At 38.4% G+C, this 13,562-nt stretch overlaps 1 protein-coding gene across 3 annotated transcripts in view; it reads right to left on the bottom strand.

Annotated features, from left to right (window-relative positions):
• The window catches only part of DTNBP1 (dystrobrevin binding protein 1), a 146,844-nt gene that overhangs the window by 119,383 nt on the left and 13,899 nt on the right, over positions 1-13,562 (bottom strand). For all 3 annotated transcript variants that reach the window (XM_055264047.2, XM_063632870.1, XM_055264048.2), the window contains one exon: positions 6,506-6,566. In XM_055264047.2, the coding sequence (XP_055120022.2) occupies positions 6,506-6,566 (61 nt within the window). The remainder of the gene's footprint in view (positions 1-6,505; positions 6,567-13,562) is intronic.

Raw genomic sequence — 13,562 nt, 5'->3', positions numbered from 1 at the left:
CCTTTGTAGGGACATGGATGAAACTGGAAAACATCATTCTCAGTAAACTATCGCAAGGACAAAAAACCAAACACCGCATGTTCTCACTCATAGGTGGGAATTGAACAATGAGAACTCATGGACACAGGAAGGGGAACATCACGCTCCGGGGACTGTTGTGGGGTGGGGGGAGGGGGGAGGGACAGCATTAGGAGATACACCTAATGCTAAATGACGAGTTAATGGGTGCAGGAAATCAACATGGCACATGGATACATATGTAACAAACCTGCACATTGTGCACATGTACCCTAAAACCCTAAAGTATAATAAAAAAAAAAAAACAAAAAAAAAAACATTCTGGTACAAATCTCAAGGTGCACATGTGCAAGGATTTCACAAATGAATTGCAGATGTGTCCAAGATATCCATCTCCTCATCGCCCAGGGCCTAGGGTAATGAGATCCCCCTCCCCAGCCCCTGCAGGTTGGATGTAATGCTCTGCAAAAATTCCTAGAAGCAGAATTGTTGCTTGAAAGGCATGTGCAACTTTAACTTCTACTTAATGCCAACTCATTTTTTCTAACGTGATTGTTTCAATTTATACTCCCAAGTTCTAGTTGTTTATCATCACGTTTCTTCCGAGGAAAGAAACAAAACTGTCATCTGCAAATAATGACCATCTGCACAGAAAGCTCAAAGCTTCTTAAATTTTTGGTAATCTAATGAGTGAAAATTTGGGGTTTCAATTTGCATTTCCTTGATACTAAGCAAGGTTGAACATATTTTACTGTGTATTGGCCATTCCTGTTTTCTTTTCTGCAATATGCCTGCTGATATCTTTTACTCACTTTTCTCCTGGGTTATTTTCATTCTCTTTTTATTGGTTGATAGGGGTTATTCATATTTTCTGAACACTTATCCTCTGTCTTATAAATCACTTAATTTTTCACTGTGTTGATTAAAAAAAGTTTTGACAAAAATTATCAATATATTTATTTATGGCTGGTGCTTTTCATATCTTACTTAAGAAATCTTTCCCACCCTAAGGTCTTAAACATACTCTCTTCTACTATTTTCTAAAAAATGTATAGTTTTCCTTTTCACATTTAAGTCTAATGAAGCCAAAATGTGAACAAGGTCTTCAACTATTTTTATTCAACATTATACTAGAGTTTCTACCCACTATAAGAAACATGGAAACATGAAAAATTAAAAATTGTATGGCTTAGAAGGAAACAAACAAACCTACCATCTACCCAAAACAAATCACACCCCCAAATACAAGGTATTAGAATAAGAGAATTTAGCAAGATGGCCGAATATGGGATTAAAATACTGCAAGTCAAATACTGCAGGTTGTTGGTAGATATCAGGACAAAGAAGCTGTCTTCCATTAAAAATTTGCTATAACTTTTTACCCTGAATAGGTATTTAATTTTATGAAATGTGTTTTCTGCATCTGATGATCATTTTCACTTTTAATATTTAACAAGGTCAATTGCATGTAAAAGATTTTCTAATGTCAAATAAACATTTTAATCCTGGAATAAACTTAGTGTATTTTGTTTTTATACATTGCTGGATTTGGTTTGCCACCATAGGCATACATGGAAGAATGTCTCCCAGGTAGAATGCCTTTTATTATCCAATATTCATAAGGCTTGCAAATATCAATAGCAAGTTTTATATATATATGAAAACTTTATATTTAAGCTTGATACACATTTTAAAACAATGTGTGGGTAGATTCTCGAATTGCATTTCAAATACAATTGTTAGAACATCAGAATTGTTAGAAATTTAAATTGTCTACACACTGAGGCTGTATGAACAGAGTATCGACAGCTAATATGCATGACTTATATGTGTCCAGCATGGAGACACCAAGTTACTGCACACAAGCAACTGTTAATTAACATTGTTTTCATGCCCGCTAACACAACATCTATTCTGTAGCCTGTGAATTAAGGAGTCATATCAACTTTTATGTATTATTGTTTAAGAAATACATTTTATAACGTTATAGCTGCCGTAGATAGAAGTTCCTTCAATTGATCTGAGCAAACTAAATTGAAAACCTCCTGGAAAGAATACACTATTCTAGATGCCATCACAAAACATTCATTATTCATGGGAGGAAGTCAAAATACCAACATTAAGAGGAGTTTGGAAGAAATTGATTCCAACCCTCATGGATGGCTTTGAGGGGTTCAAGGCTTCAGAAGTAACTCCACATGCAGTAAAAATAGCAAAAGAACTCGAATTAGAAGTGGAGCTTGCAGATGTGACTGAATTGCCGCAATCTCATGATCAAACATGAATGGATGAGGAGTTGATTGACTCCAATTTTGAAAGAAGCTCTACTATGGGTAAAATGCTATCAAACAGCATTGCATGCTACAGAGAAATCTTTTGCAAAAGGAAGAGTCAATAGATGCAGCAAACTTCATCGCTGTCTTATTCAAGAAATTGCCACAACCACCCCAACCTTCAGTAACCACCACCCTGATCAGTCGGCAGCTATAAACATTAAAAAAAAACAAAAACAAACTCTCAACCAGAAAAAAGGTTATGATTCACTGAAGGCTCTGGCAATTGTCAGCATTTTTTAAGCAATACAGTATTTTTTAATTAAGGCATTACACTGCTTTTTTAGACATACTTAATAGACAATGGTATAGTATAAACATAACTTTTACATGCACTAAGAAACTAAAAAATTTGTGTGACTTGCCTTCCTGCAATATTCGCTTTATTGCAGTGGTCTGGAACCAAATTGACAATATTTCTGAGGTATGCCCATACATTCAATCTTTCTGTGTCCTAATGTTCTAGGTGTTTCTCTTGTAAGTAGCTTATGAACTATTAATAGACTTTTCCTCGTCTTTCAAACTATACCCTTTAGCAGTCTAGATTAATCATTTAAAAATATTAAGGCTGTAGATATATTCACATTTACTATCTTATTCTGTTTATTCTGCTGTTGTACATTTTCCTCTGGTTTCTTGTCATCTTTTGCATTGACTGAATTCTTTTTCATTGTTCTAGTTTTTTTCTACTAGTTTAGAAGATAAACATTTTTTTTTTTTTTTTTTAGACGGAGTCTTGCTCTGTTATCCAGGCTAGAGTGTGGTGGTGCAATCTCAGCTCATTACAACCTCTGCCTCCCGGGTTCAAGTGATTCTCCTGTCTCAGCCTCCCAAGTAGCTGGGATTACAGGTGCCTGCCACCACATCAGGCTAATTTTTTGTATTTTTATTGGAGACAGGATTTCACTGTGTTGCTCAGGCTGGTCTCAAACTCCTAACCTCAAGTGATCCACCTGCCTTGGCCTCCCAAAGTTCTGGGATTATAGGTGTGAGCTACCACACCCAACCACTTTCTATTTTTTTTGTATGTGGTTACTCTTGAAATTCTGCCCTCCATAATTAACTTTTAAAAGTGAGGTTAATCAATATCAATACATTTCCCCCAAATAATACAAAAGTGTTAGAATGCTTGAATGCTGATAATCTGCCTTCCATCTTACATGCTTTGTTATCTAGCATTATTCTTCTATCATTTTAACCCCACAAATTAGATAACTAATATATATGTCCCACTGTTTGTTTAGATTTATCTGTTTATTACCATTTTCTCTGCTCACTATTCCTTCCTACATCTCAGACCCATCTTCTAAAATGTGTTTCCCTTTTTCCTGAATTACATTCTTTAGAAGTTCTTTTATTGGATGATTGCTGATAGAAAAATCTGTTTCTATCTGAGTATGTCTTACTTTTACTCTAATTCTTGACAACAGTTTGAAAAGTTTGCTGTGGAACTCATTCATTTATAAGTGATCTGTCTTCTCTCTAGTTAAGATCTTCTCCTCTCCTTCAGGATTCTGTAGTTTTTGTTGTTGTTGCTTTAGACAGAGTCTTGCTGTTGCCCAGGCTGGAGTGCAGTGGCATGATCTCTGCTCATTGCAACCTCTGCCTCCCAGGTTCAAGCGATTCTCCTGCCTCAGCCTCCCGAATAGCTTGGACTACAGGCACACCACCATGCCCAGCTAATTTTTGTATTTTTAATAGAGATGGGGTTTCACGTTGGCCAGGCTGGTCTCAAACTCCTGACCTCAGGTGATCCACCCGCCTCAGCCTCCCCAAATGCTGGGATTACAGGCGTGAGCCACCGTGCCCAACTGGGTTCTGTAGTTCCAGTATGAGGTGTCTAGGAATGGATTATTATCTTGCTTGCTTGTTGTACTTTCTGGATCTGAGGATTTACATATCTCATTTATGGAAAACTCTCAGACATTTTTTTCCTACACTGTCTTTCCCTCATGCTCTTTCTAGAACTATTTAGGTTTACTGGATATGTTGGGCTAACTCATACGAAACTGCAATTCTACAGATAAAAATTCGTCGAATATTGGCATCTCACCTGGTTCAACCTAAAGACCGTTTATAAGTATTCTCTGCCTATCAATTCCTCTTTCATATTTTCCATTTTCTTTCTGAGATCCTTTCTGTGTACTCTTTGACTCTCTCTTCTACTTCACTATTTCTTTCTTCAGCTGCCTCAAATTGCTGTTAAGCACATCTTTTGGGTTTGTAATTTCAATGACTTTAAAATATTTGATAGTGCCTTCTTCCTTACTCATGTTTAAGTCCATCTTTTATCTCTTGAAAGATTTTATATATAACTATTTAACAGTCAATAGTCAATAGTGCAGTATCTACAGTCCTTTGTGGGTCTAAATCTTACTCTGGTTCTGGTGATTCAAACTTTTGGTGGTTTACTTGTGTGATTGCTAATATTTTGAGGACAGGGAGCCTGATTTAATCTGTGGAAATCTGAGGGACCTAAGTTTAGACAGTTTCATCCATGGAGAATTCACATTTGTTTTTGTTGGGTGTCAAAGAACACAAATCACCTGCAACTTTCTTTCTTTTTTTTTTTTTTTTTTTTTTTTTTTTTTGAGACAGTTTTGCTCTGTCACCCAGGCTGGAGTGCAATGGCACAATCTCGGCTCACCGTAACCTCCGCTTCCCAGGTTGAAGCGATTCTTCTGCCTCAGCCTCCCGAGTAGTTGGGATTACAGGCATGTGCCACCACGCCCAGCTAATTTTTGTATTTTTATTAGAGATGGGGTTTCACCATGTTGGCCAGGCTAGCTTCAAACTCCTGAACTCAGGTGATCCACCTGCCTTGGCCTCCCAAAGTGCTGGGATTACAGGCGTGAGCCACCGTGCCCAGCCAACTCTTTCATTTCTTAACTTAGAGGTTCCTTGATCAGGCAGGAAATATAACTTAGAACCCCATACTCCTATGAGGCCAGTACCATGGTAACAAATCAAGAAACGAGGCTATGCCAACCTTTTAGGTAGACAGACAGGTTTCCTTGTTGACTCCTTTAGCCAACAGGTACATTTTTTGTCCCTAGCTTAAGCTTTCACCGGGGGGATGTAGCCACCTCAAAGTCCAAACAGCTTTATCAAAAGTCTCAGATTCAGATCCCCACAGACAAAGTCTCCTATTCCCACAAATCTCCAAAGCTTTTGTGTTAGTATTTTGATCCTGACTTCCATGTTTTGTTTTGTTTTAATGACTCTGATTTCAGTTCCCTGTTCTGTTTTGTTGTGTTGTTGTTGTTGTTGGCCCTTTACATTTCCCTTAATTTTTGTGGGCTTAATGTATCTTAAAGAACTTTTAAAAAATATATCCAAATTAAGTGTTTTATAGCTGTAGGGCTTTTCAAAGTATCTATTCTGCTTACTACCAGAAACCTACATTTTCTTCTTCTCAGTAAGTTCTAAGAGAAATGCTAGTGCCTACATTTCATCATATATATTCCTGTTATATATAACTATTATAGCTTCATTAATTTAGGTAAATGGTAAAGAAAATCAGTCTAAATTTATTTAAAATCAGAATTACAGAAATCATTTCAGAAAAAAGTAAGGTTTGATTGATATCAACAACACCAAAGAGAGTATTCGATTTTGGCTACGTACATTTATCAAGTCATTTAAATTACAAGACACTAGTGCTTAAAAATACTTTGTTCTCCTAAGTGAACTGAGGATGACCCCTGAAATTTTTGTATTTATTTGTTAGGCAAATTAATAATTTTGGATAGACTGAGCAAAGTTTTAAGTTTTTTTGACCAAATAGTAAGGAATTCTTAAATAGTGTAGAAAGAGATGTCTTATATAGGGTAGAAAGAGATGTCTTATAATTTACATATATTGCAAATTCATCAGACTAAAATTCAGAGCATTATATCTACATAAAACAAGTATTTACCTGTCCTTAGAATAAGAGTTATAAACTCTCTAGCTCAGCTAAACTAAATTACTTGACAGAGAAATGATAAAAAGGTGCTTGATTCAGGGAGTTTCATCATCAATGACTAGATTCAATTTCAGATATCCTGCAAAACACTTTGACACAAACAATTATAAATTCAATTTTTAAAAAATACCATTTAGCACTGAAAAAGGAAAGTTTGCCACATGTATAAGATTAGCCAATTCTTTACCTCTCCAGCACTTGCACATTCTTTGGCTCTTCTGTGAAGTGCAGCCCATGTATCCTCATACCTAAAAAAAGCAAAAAATAATTTGAAATGCAAACCACACATTAAAAGGAAATACTATCTAAAGATGAATGTGGAATATCCTGTGGTGCTGGGAAGGAAACACTCAAAAAATAATGGGGACATGTTGCAAGGACACAGACGTCAACTTGACAGAGCTTCCAGTGGCCAAATCTGTGACAATTTGAGCAACAAAATACATAATGGTATTAATGGATTATAACTCAAAGAATAAAACAAATATCCCTGAGTCCATGGTGATGTAAATAATTGAATAAATAAATCAATAAGAGAGAAGAGAAAAACTCTTCCTTGTAATAGAAATCCAATTAGTAATTTTTTTTTTTTGAGACGGAGTTTCACTCTGTTGCCCAGGCTGGAGTGCAGTGGTGCAATCTCGGCTTACTGCAACCTCCACCTCCCGAGTTCAGGCAAGCCTCCTGTCTCAGCCTCCCAAGTACCTGGGATTACAGGTGCATGCCACCACGCCCTGCTAATTTTTGTATTTTTAGTAGAGACGGGGTTTCACCATGTTGGCCAGGCTGGTCTTGAACTCCTGATCCTCCCGCCTCGGCCTCCCAAAGTGCAGGGATTACAGGCGTGAGCCACTGTGCCCGGCCCCAGTTAGTAATTTTAAAAGAAATGATGAGAAAAAAAAAATCTCCAATTAGTAAACACAATAGTAATAATTGTTTTAAAAAGAATTTTAATGGATGATAAAATTAGTGGGTAAAAGCACAAAAAGAAACAGGATATTTACACAGCCTCAAAGTATCTGCCCATAGGATAATCATTAACTAAAAGTGGGAAAACAGTGTTAACTGAGGAGAGACCTGGCAGACACATCCTTAATAAAGTGATCAAAATTAATGTCAACAGTAATGAGACACATCAACATTATGTGCCTCCTGATGTGATGCACTGGGAAGGATATAACATCACTCTTCTGGTATTCTTGCCAAAAAAAATACTAACTTACAGTTAATTACAAGGAAATAGAAAAATCCAAATTTATAGACATTTTGAAACATAATTGGCCAGTACTTTTTTTCTTTTTTTTTGAGACAGGGTCTCACTCTGTCACCCGGGCTGGAGTGGTGTGATCACAGCTCACTGCAGCCTCAACCTCTTGGACTCAAGTGATCCACCCACCTCAGCCTCCCAAAGTGCTGAAATTACAGACATGAGCCACGATGTCCAGCCTTGGCCAGTACTCTTCGAAAGTACTGAGGTCATGAAAGACAAAGACTAAAGAATTGTTCCATGTTAAAGAAGATAAGGGAGACATTGTGACTAAATATGATGTGTGATCCTCAATTGGATCGTAGTCCAGAAAAAAGGACACTGGTGGGATAATTGATGGAATCTGAATAAGGCCTATGAATTAAAGTATTTACTAATGTTAATTTTCTGGTTTGATCATTGTACTGTGGCTATATGAAATGCTAACATCGGGAAAGCTGAAATTGCTTGTTCTATTTTTGCAATTCTTTTGTAAATCTGAAATTATTTCAAAATGAGAAGTTAAAAAATAAAACTTCTAAACTACTATTCATTTAATTGCTGATGTAAACCTGATTTCCCAATCTAAAATTCTAGCTATCCAGCTAATATTTCTTGAAACAGAAATACATATTTAATGAGTTCATATTGCCTCCCCTCATAGTCAGATTCACAATTTTTCTACTGAATTTAAGTAAGAAAATCAATCTGAATAATCCAGGTGATACTGGAGTCCATATGTGATGAAAATTAAGGTGGAAGGTCACACAAATAATACAGTCCTGCTGTCATTGTTGACTAACAGAAAGCTAGAAAATTTTCTTGGATGTACCAGATTATGTAAGTATCAATTAAAATCAACAAGTATTTACTAAATGCCAAGCATTGTTAGGCACCAGAACTGCTGAGATATAAATTTTACTTTTGCATCTTTGTTGTCCTGGTAGTTAGCACAGAACCTAACAAACCAGACACATTAAATGTCTGTTGAGTGAGGAAATAGACTAATTATAAATTGAAAATTCAGGACTTCGTGGTAAAATTTTCTATCATTTTCTTAACTCAGTGGGAAAGAGAAAATTAATCCTCATTTGCCAAATTTAGACTCCAGATCACTTTTCCTAACATCTCACCATTTCCTTTTCTCCCCGTTATTATGTATGCTTTTCACATCCACCTTGCCATTATACATCACCCTCCCTCATTTCTACTTTCCTAGTTCAGCACCTAGTTCATTCATGATTTTCCTACTGTTTTCGGCATTCTCTAAACCTAGACTATCGCAACCATTCATGTTCTCTGCTCTACTTTTATGCCATGAAGCAGTTTGGAGAAAGGCACTAAATCCATTATAATGCATGCTATCCAACCTCGCATGGGCCTTAGCTGCCAATCAGCACTTAAAAAAAATTTATTGCTATTAGATTGTTCCCTGAAGTACACATAGCAGGTATTACACATCTCATGCCACCTTGAAACTCATCCCCATCCAATCACTTTCAACAGATGGATGAACTTACTCCATTTTACTGAGATAAAGACACTGGATGTAAACTCCTTCAATTTTTCTGTGTTCAAACTCAAACATCTTTAAAAATCACAAGTCAATGATGATGAAATGAAGAAGCCACATTCATAATGTGTAATTCTTGCATTCAAATCGTTATTGAATATATTCTACGTATACTATGGGAAGACTAGTGGAAGTGTTCACAATACAGTTAGGAAGATGAACACACATTTAAGTAATTACCTTACTTGGTAGACAAAGGAAAGGACTAATTATATAGCATTAGAGCTATAGGAATATAGAAAAGTAACTGTAGACTGTGTTGTACTACACTCTTTGAAACATTATGATTTAGGAAATAGAAGATGTCAGAGTAAGAAGCACCTAGAATCTGTCACCCTACCTAGACCACAATCACATTGGCAGAATCTGTCTGATGTAACTATTTTGGGACTCTAGAATCTATTGAAGGCTTGCAACTTCCAGGGGAAGGTTTGGAGGGTAAATTGAGGTTCATTTCAGTCGACTTCAGGTTTTAGCACAATGGCAGCTACCCATCCACCACCCCAACCCCTGGACAGGCAGCCATGCACTTGTTCCTGAAGTAGCTTGTACACGGCTTATGAAAGTCAAGGTGGGCCAATAAGGACCCTGTGCTCCAAACATCAGGGAGTCTGTGCTCTGATCACAATTGCTGCTTCTAATCAGGGAGATGCAGACACAGAGGCAGCTACTGTTGCAAACCCCTCCTGCTCTGGCTAGCAATTTTCAGAGGATTTAAAAGGCCAACGTCTGGTTTTGTCCCCTTTCTTTGTTCTCTTTTCCCTCTTGGAGAGCCAGACGCTTAAAGACTAGGACATTCAATAACAGATGCAATTGTTTTTTTGTTTTGTGGTGTGTGTGTGTGTGTGTTTGTTTTTGTCCCAAGATGGCTTACCAGGGACATCAAAAGCCAGTTTTTCTCAAAAAATAGATTAAAGTTACTGGTGAGTGGACAAATTCTAGACAGAAAACTGAAGGAAGGGAGCCAGGACCTGTCAGAGTGCCCTTGGGAAGAAGCTGGGGTGCAGAAAAGGAAAGCAGCAAGACTCTGGCAGAGATCGACCCTCAAGGACCTTGGAGCCCTGTGGAAAGGGTAGGTGGGAGTAGTTCTCTGCTTCCCTTACCCCTCCAACAATCTCCTGACCATCAAACTGTTGGAGAGTGCTCCTCTGCCCTTGTGACTCAGAGCAACACTAGTGGTGGTGACTTGAAAACCTCCTGGGGCTGGAGAATCCGGTGGCCAACTCGTGTGTACAGGCGTGTCCACACTCCTCTCAGGTGCCAGATACCATACTCATCGTGCACCGGCAGTGGGATGCTGTCCTGCACAGGGATTCTCTGCCCTTGAGTCACCACACCACCAGATTCCCTGCAAACACACCCCACAGAACACTCTAACTTTGGCAAGCACAGGGAACCAGCAGTTCCCCAGGTAACTGCGAGATCTCTGGAGATCTAACCCCCTGCGTGGGCCATCCCTAAGTGGAAGAGAGTGCAGCCCATCAAAAGCACCCCTTAGGACAAAGGAAATGCAGGCACAGTGCCAACCGCTACAAGAGGAAGTATCATTACCCAGGAATGGATGTGGGGAAGGGGTCATCTCCTGAATCCCCCTACACTGTTGCTGATGCAGCAGTGTTCTCCCTGCCAGGGGCCAGCACGTGCACTCGGACACACAACGTATTTCATGTTTCTTGTAGCAGCTCCACCTCTACCGAAAGTGAGCCCTGCACGGCTCAAGCTTTCAGGAAGGGTAGGGCCCAACTCCCCTTTCCTACACAGAGCAACAACATCCCAGCAAAGGAAGACAAGTCGCAGAGTTGCCTGCTCCCATCTGGAGGAAGAGACTCTCCCTGAGCCCATTTTGGTGGCAGCCCTCAGAGGAGTGTACCCGCAACCTGCAGCCAGGAACCAAAGGACAAAATCTTTATGAAATGAAGGTTGGGAGCCTTGTGACAGGGGCATGATAGGAAATGGATCACGTTCTTGCCAGCACAGAATGAGGAGTGGGTGTACTCACCCACCTTCTCCCCCAAGACCTCAGCACACCCCACAGGATCTCTTCCCACCACCATGCCCTACCCACTTCCACCATCCCCTTCCACCCAACGCCAGCCTACCTGCCGGCTCTTACTCTTAAGTGCCATCTACTGGACTAGAGCCCGAACTGCATCAACAAATAAAAATCTGCTACGAAAAGGGCTTAGTGCTAGGTAGTCCACAAGATGAGCCCCCTGGGATCTCCACATCCTCACCTACATAGGAGATAAGGTGTTAGATGTCAGTTCTTAGAGCCAATACATCACTACAATAAGCATCATCTGAGAAAGCCACTACACAGAAGCTATCCATAACCAAGGAACCCATATAGCATTTGGCTCTGTGGAAGCCCCCAGAAACAAAGGCAAATGATAATACACGACATATACCACAGTCATACCCTTAAGGAAAAAAAAAGTCACATCCAAATGATGGCAAATTCAAAATAAAAAGAGACAGCTTCCTCAAATGAGAAGGAATCAGTGCAAGAACTCTGGCAGTACAAAAAGCCAGAGTGTTCTGGCATCTCAAAGGATCACATTAGCTCTCTGGCAATGGATCCTAACCAGACTGAAATGTATAGGACGACCAATAAAGAATAAAAAATATGTATTGCAACTAAACTCAACAAGATCCAAGAAAAAAGTTGAAATACAATACAAAGAAACCAGAAAACTGATTCAGCATATGATAGACAAGACAGCTATATTAAGAGAGAAACAAATAGAACTGCTTGAATTCTAAAATTTACTAAAGGAATTTTAAAATATAGTTAATAGGCTAGACAAAGCAGAAGAAAGAATTACAGAGCTCGTAGACCAGTCATTCAAATTAACCAAGTCAGACAAAAATAAAGAAAACTGAATTTTTAAAAAATGAACAAAGCCTTCAAGAAATATGGGATTATGTAAAGCAAACAAACCTTTCACTTACTAGCATTCCTGAGAGAGAAGAAAAAGTAAGCAACTTAGAAAACATATCTGAGGGAATAATCCAGGAAAATTTCTCCAATCTTGCTAGAGAAGCTGAAATCTAGAATCAAGAAATTCAGAGACTCCTGTGAGATACCATATAAGATGACATTCCCGAGACAAATAGTCATCAGACTAAGGTCAACACAAAAGCAAAAATCATAAAGGCAGCTAGAGAAAAGGGCCAAATTACCCATAGAGGAAAACCCATCAGGCTAATAGTGGACTTCTCAGCCGAAGCTTTACAGTCAGAAGAGACTGGGGGCCTATTTTTAGCCTCCTTAAAAAAAAAAAATTGCTGGTCAAGAATTTTATATTCTGTTCATCCAAGCTTCATAAACAAAGAAGAAATGAAATCTTTCCCAGACAAGCAAACACAAAGGGAATTTATCACCATCAGACTGGACCTACAGGAAATGCTCAAAGGAGTTCTAAACATGGAAATGAAAGAATGATACCTGCTACCATAAAAGCACACATAAGTACAAAGCTCAGACCCTATAAAGCAATCACACAATCAAGACTACAAAGCAACTAGCTAACAACACTATCAAAGGAATAAAACTTCACATATCAATATTAACCTTGAAAGGAAACAGCCTAAATCCTCCACTTAAAAGATATACAGTGGCAAGTTGGATTAAAAAAACAAGACCCAACCTCTGCTACCTTCAAGAGACCTATCTCACATGTAATGACACCCACAGGCTCAAAATAAAGGGATGGAGAAAGATCTTTCATGCAAATAAAACCAAAAAAGAGCAGAGGTTGCTACTCTTGTATCAGATAAAACAAACTTTAAACCAAGAACAGTAAAAAAAAAAAAAAAAAAAAAAGACAAAGGGTACAACATAATGATAAAGAGCTGAATTCAATAAGAAGATATCGTATCCTAAATATATATGTACCCAACATCACAAGACCCAGATTTATAAAATACTACTAGAACCTAAAAAAAGAGATAGCCATAAAATAACAGTGGGGGACTTCAACAGCCCACCAGCAGCACTAGACAGATATGGCACAAAACTAACAAAGACTTGGAAAGTCAGGAAACAACAGGTGCTGGAGAGGATGTGGAGAAATAGGAACACTTTTACACTGTTGGTGGGACTGTAAACTAGTTCAACCATTGTGGAAGTCAGTGTGGTGATTCCTCAGGGATCTAGAACTAGAAATACCATTTGACCCAGCCATCCCATTACTGGGTATATACCCAAAGGACTATAAATCATGCTGCTATAAAGACACATGCACACTTATGTTTGTTGCAGCACTATTCACAATAGCAAAGACTTGGAACCAACCCAAATGTCCAACAATGATAGACTGGATTAAGCAAATGTGGCACATATACACCATGGAATACTATGCGGCCATAAAAAATGATGAGTTCATGTCCTTTGTAGGGACATGGATGAAACTGGAAAACATC

The sequence above is a fragment of the Symphalangus syndactylus genome, chromosome 23 (genome assembly GCF_028878055.3).
Source record: "Symphalangus syndactylus isolate Jambi chromosome 23, NHGRI_mSymSyn1-v2.1_pri, whole genome shotgun sequence".
Taxonomy (NCBI): Eukaryota; Metazoa; Chordata; class Mammalia; order Primates; family Hylobatidae; genus Symphalangus; species Symphalangus syndactylus.
Note: the sequence above shows the minus strand (reverse complement) of the source record. Positions and strands in the feature narration are given on the sequence as shown.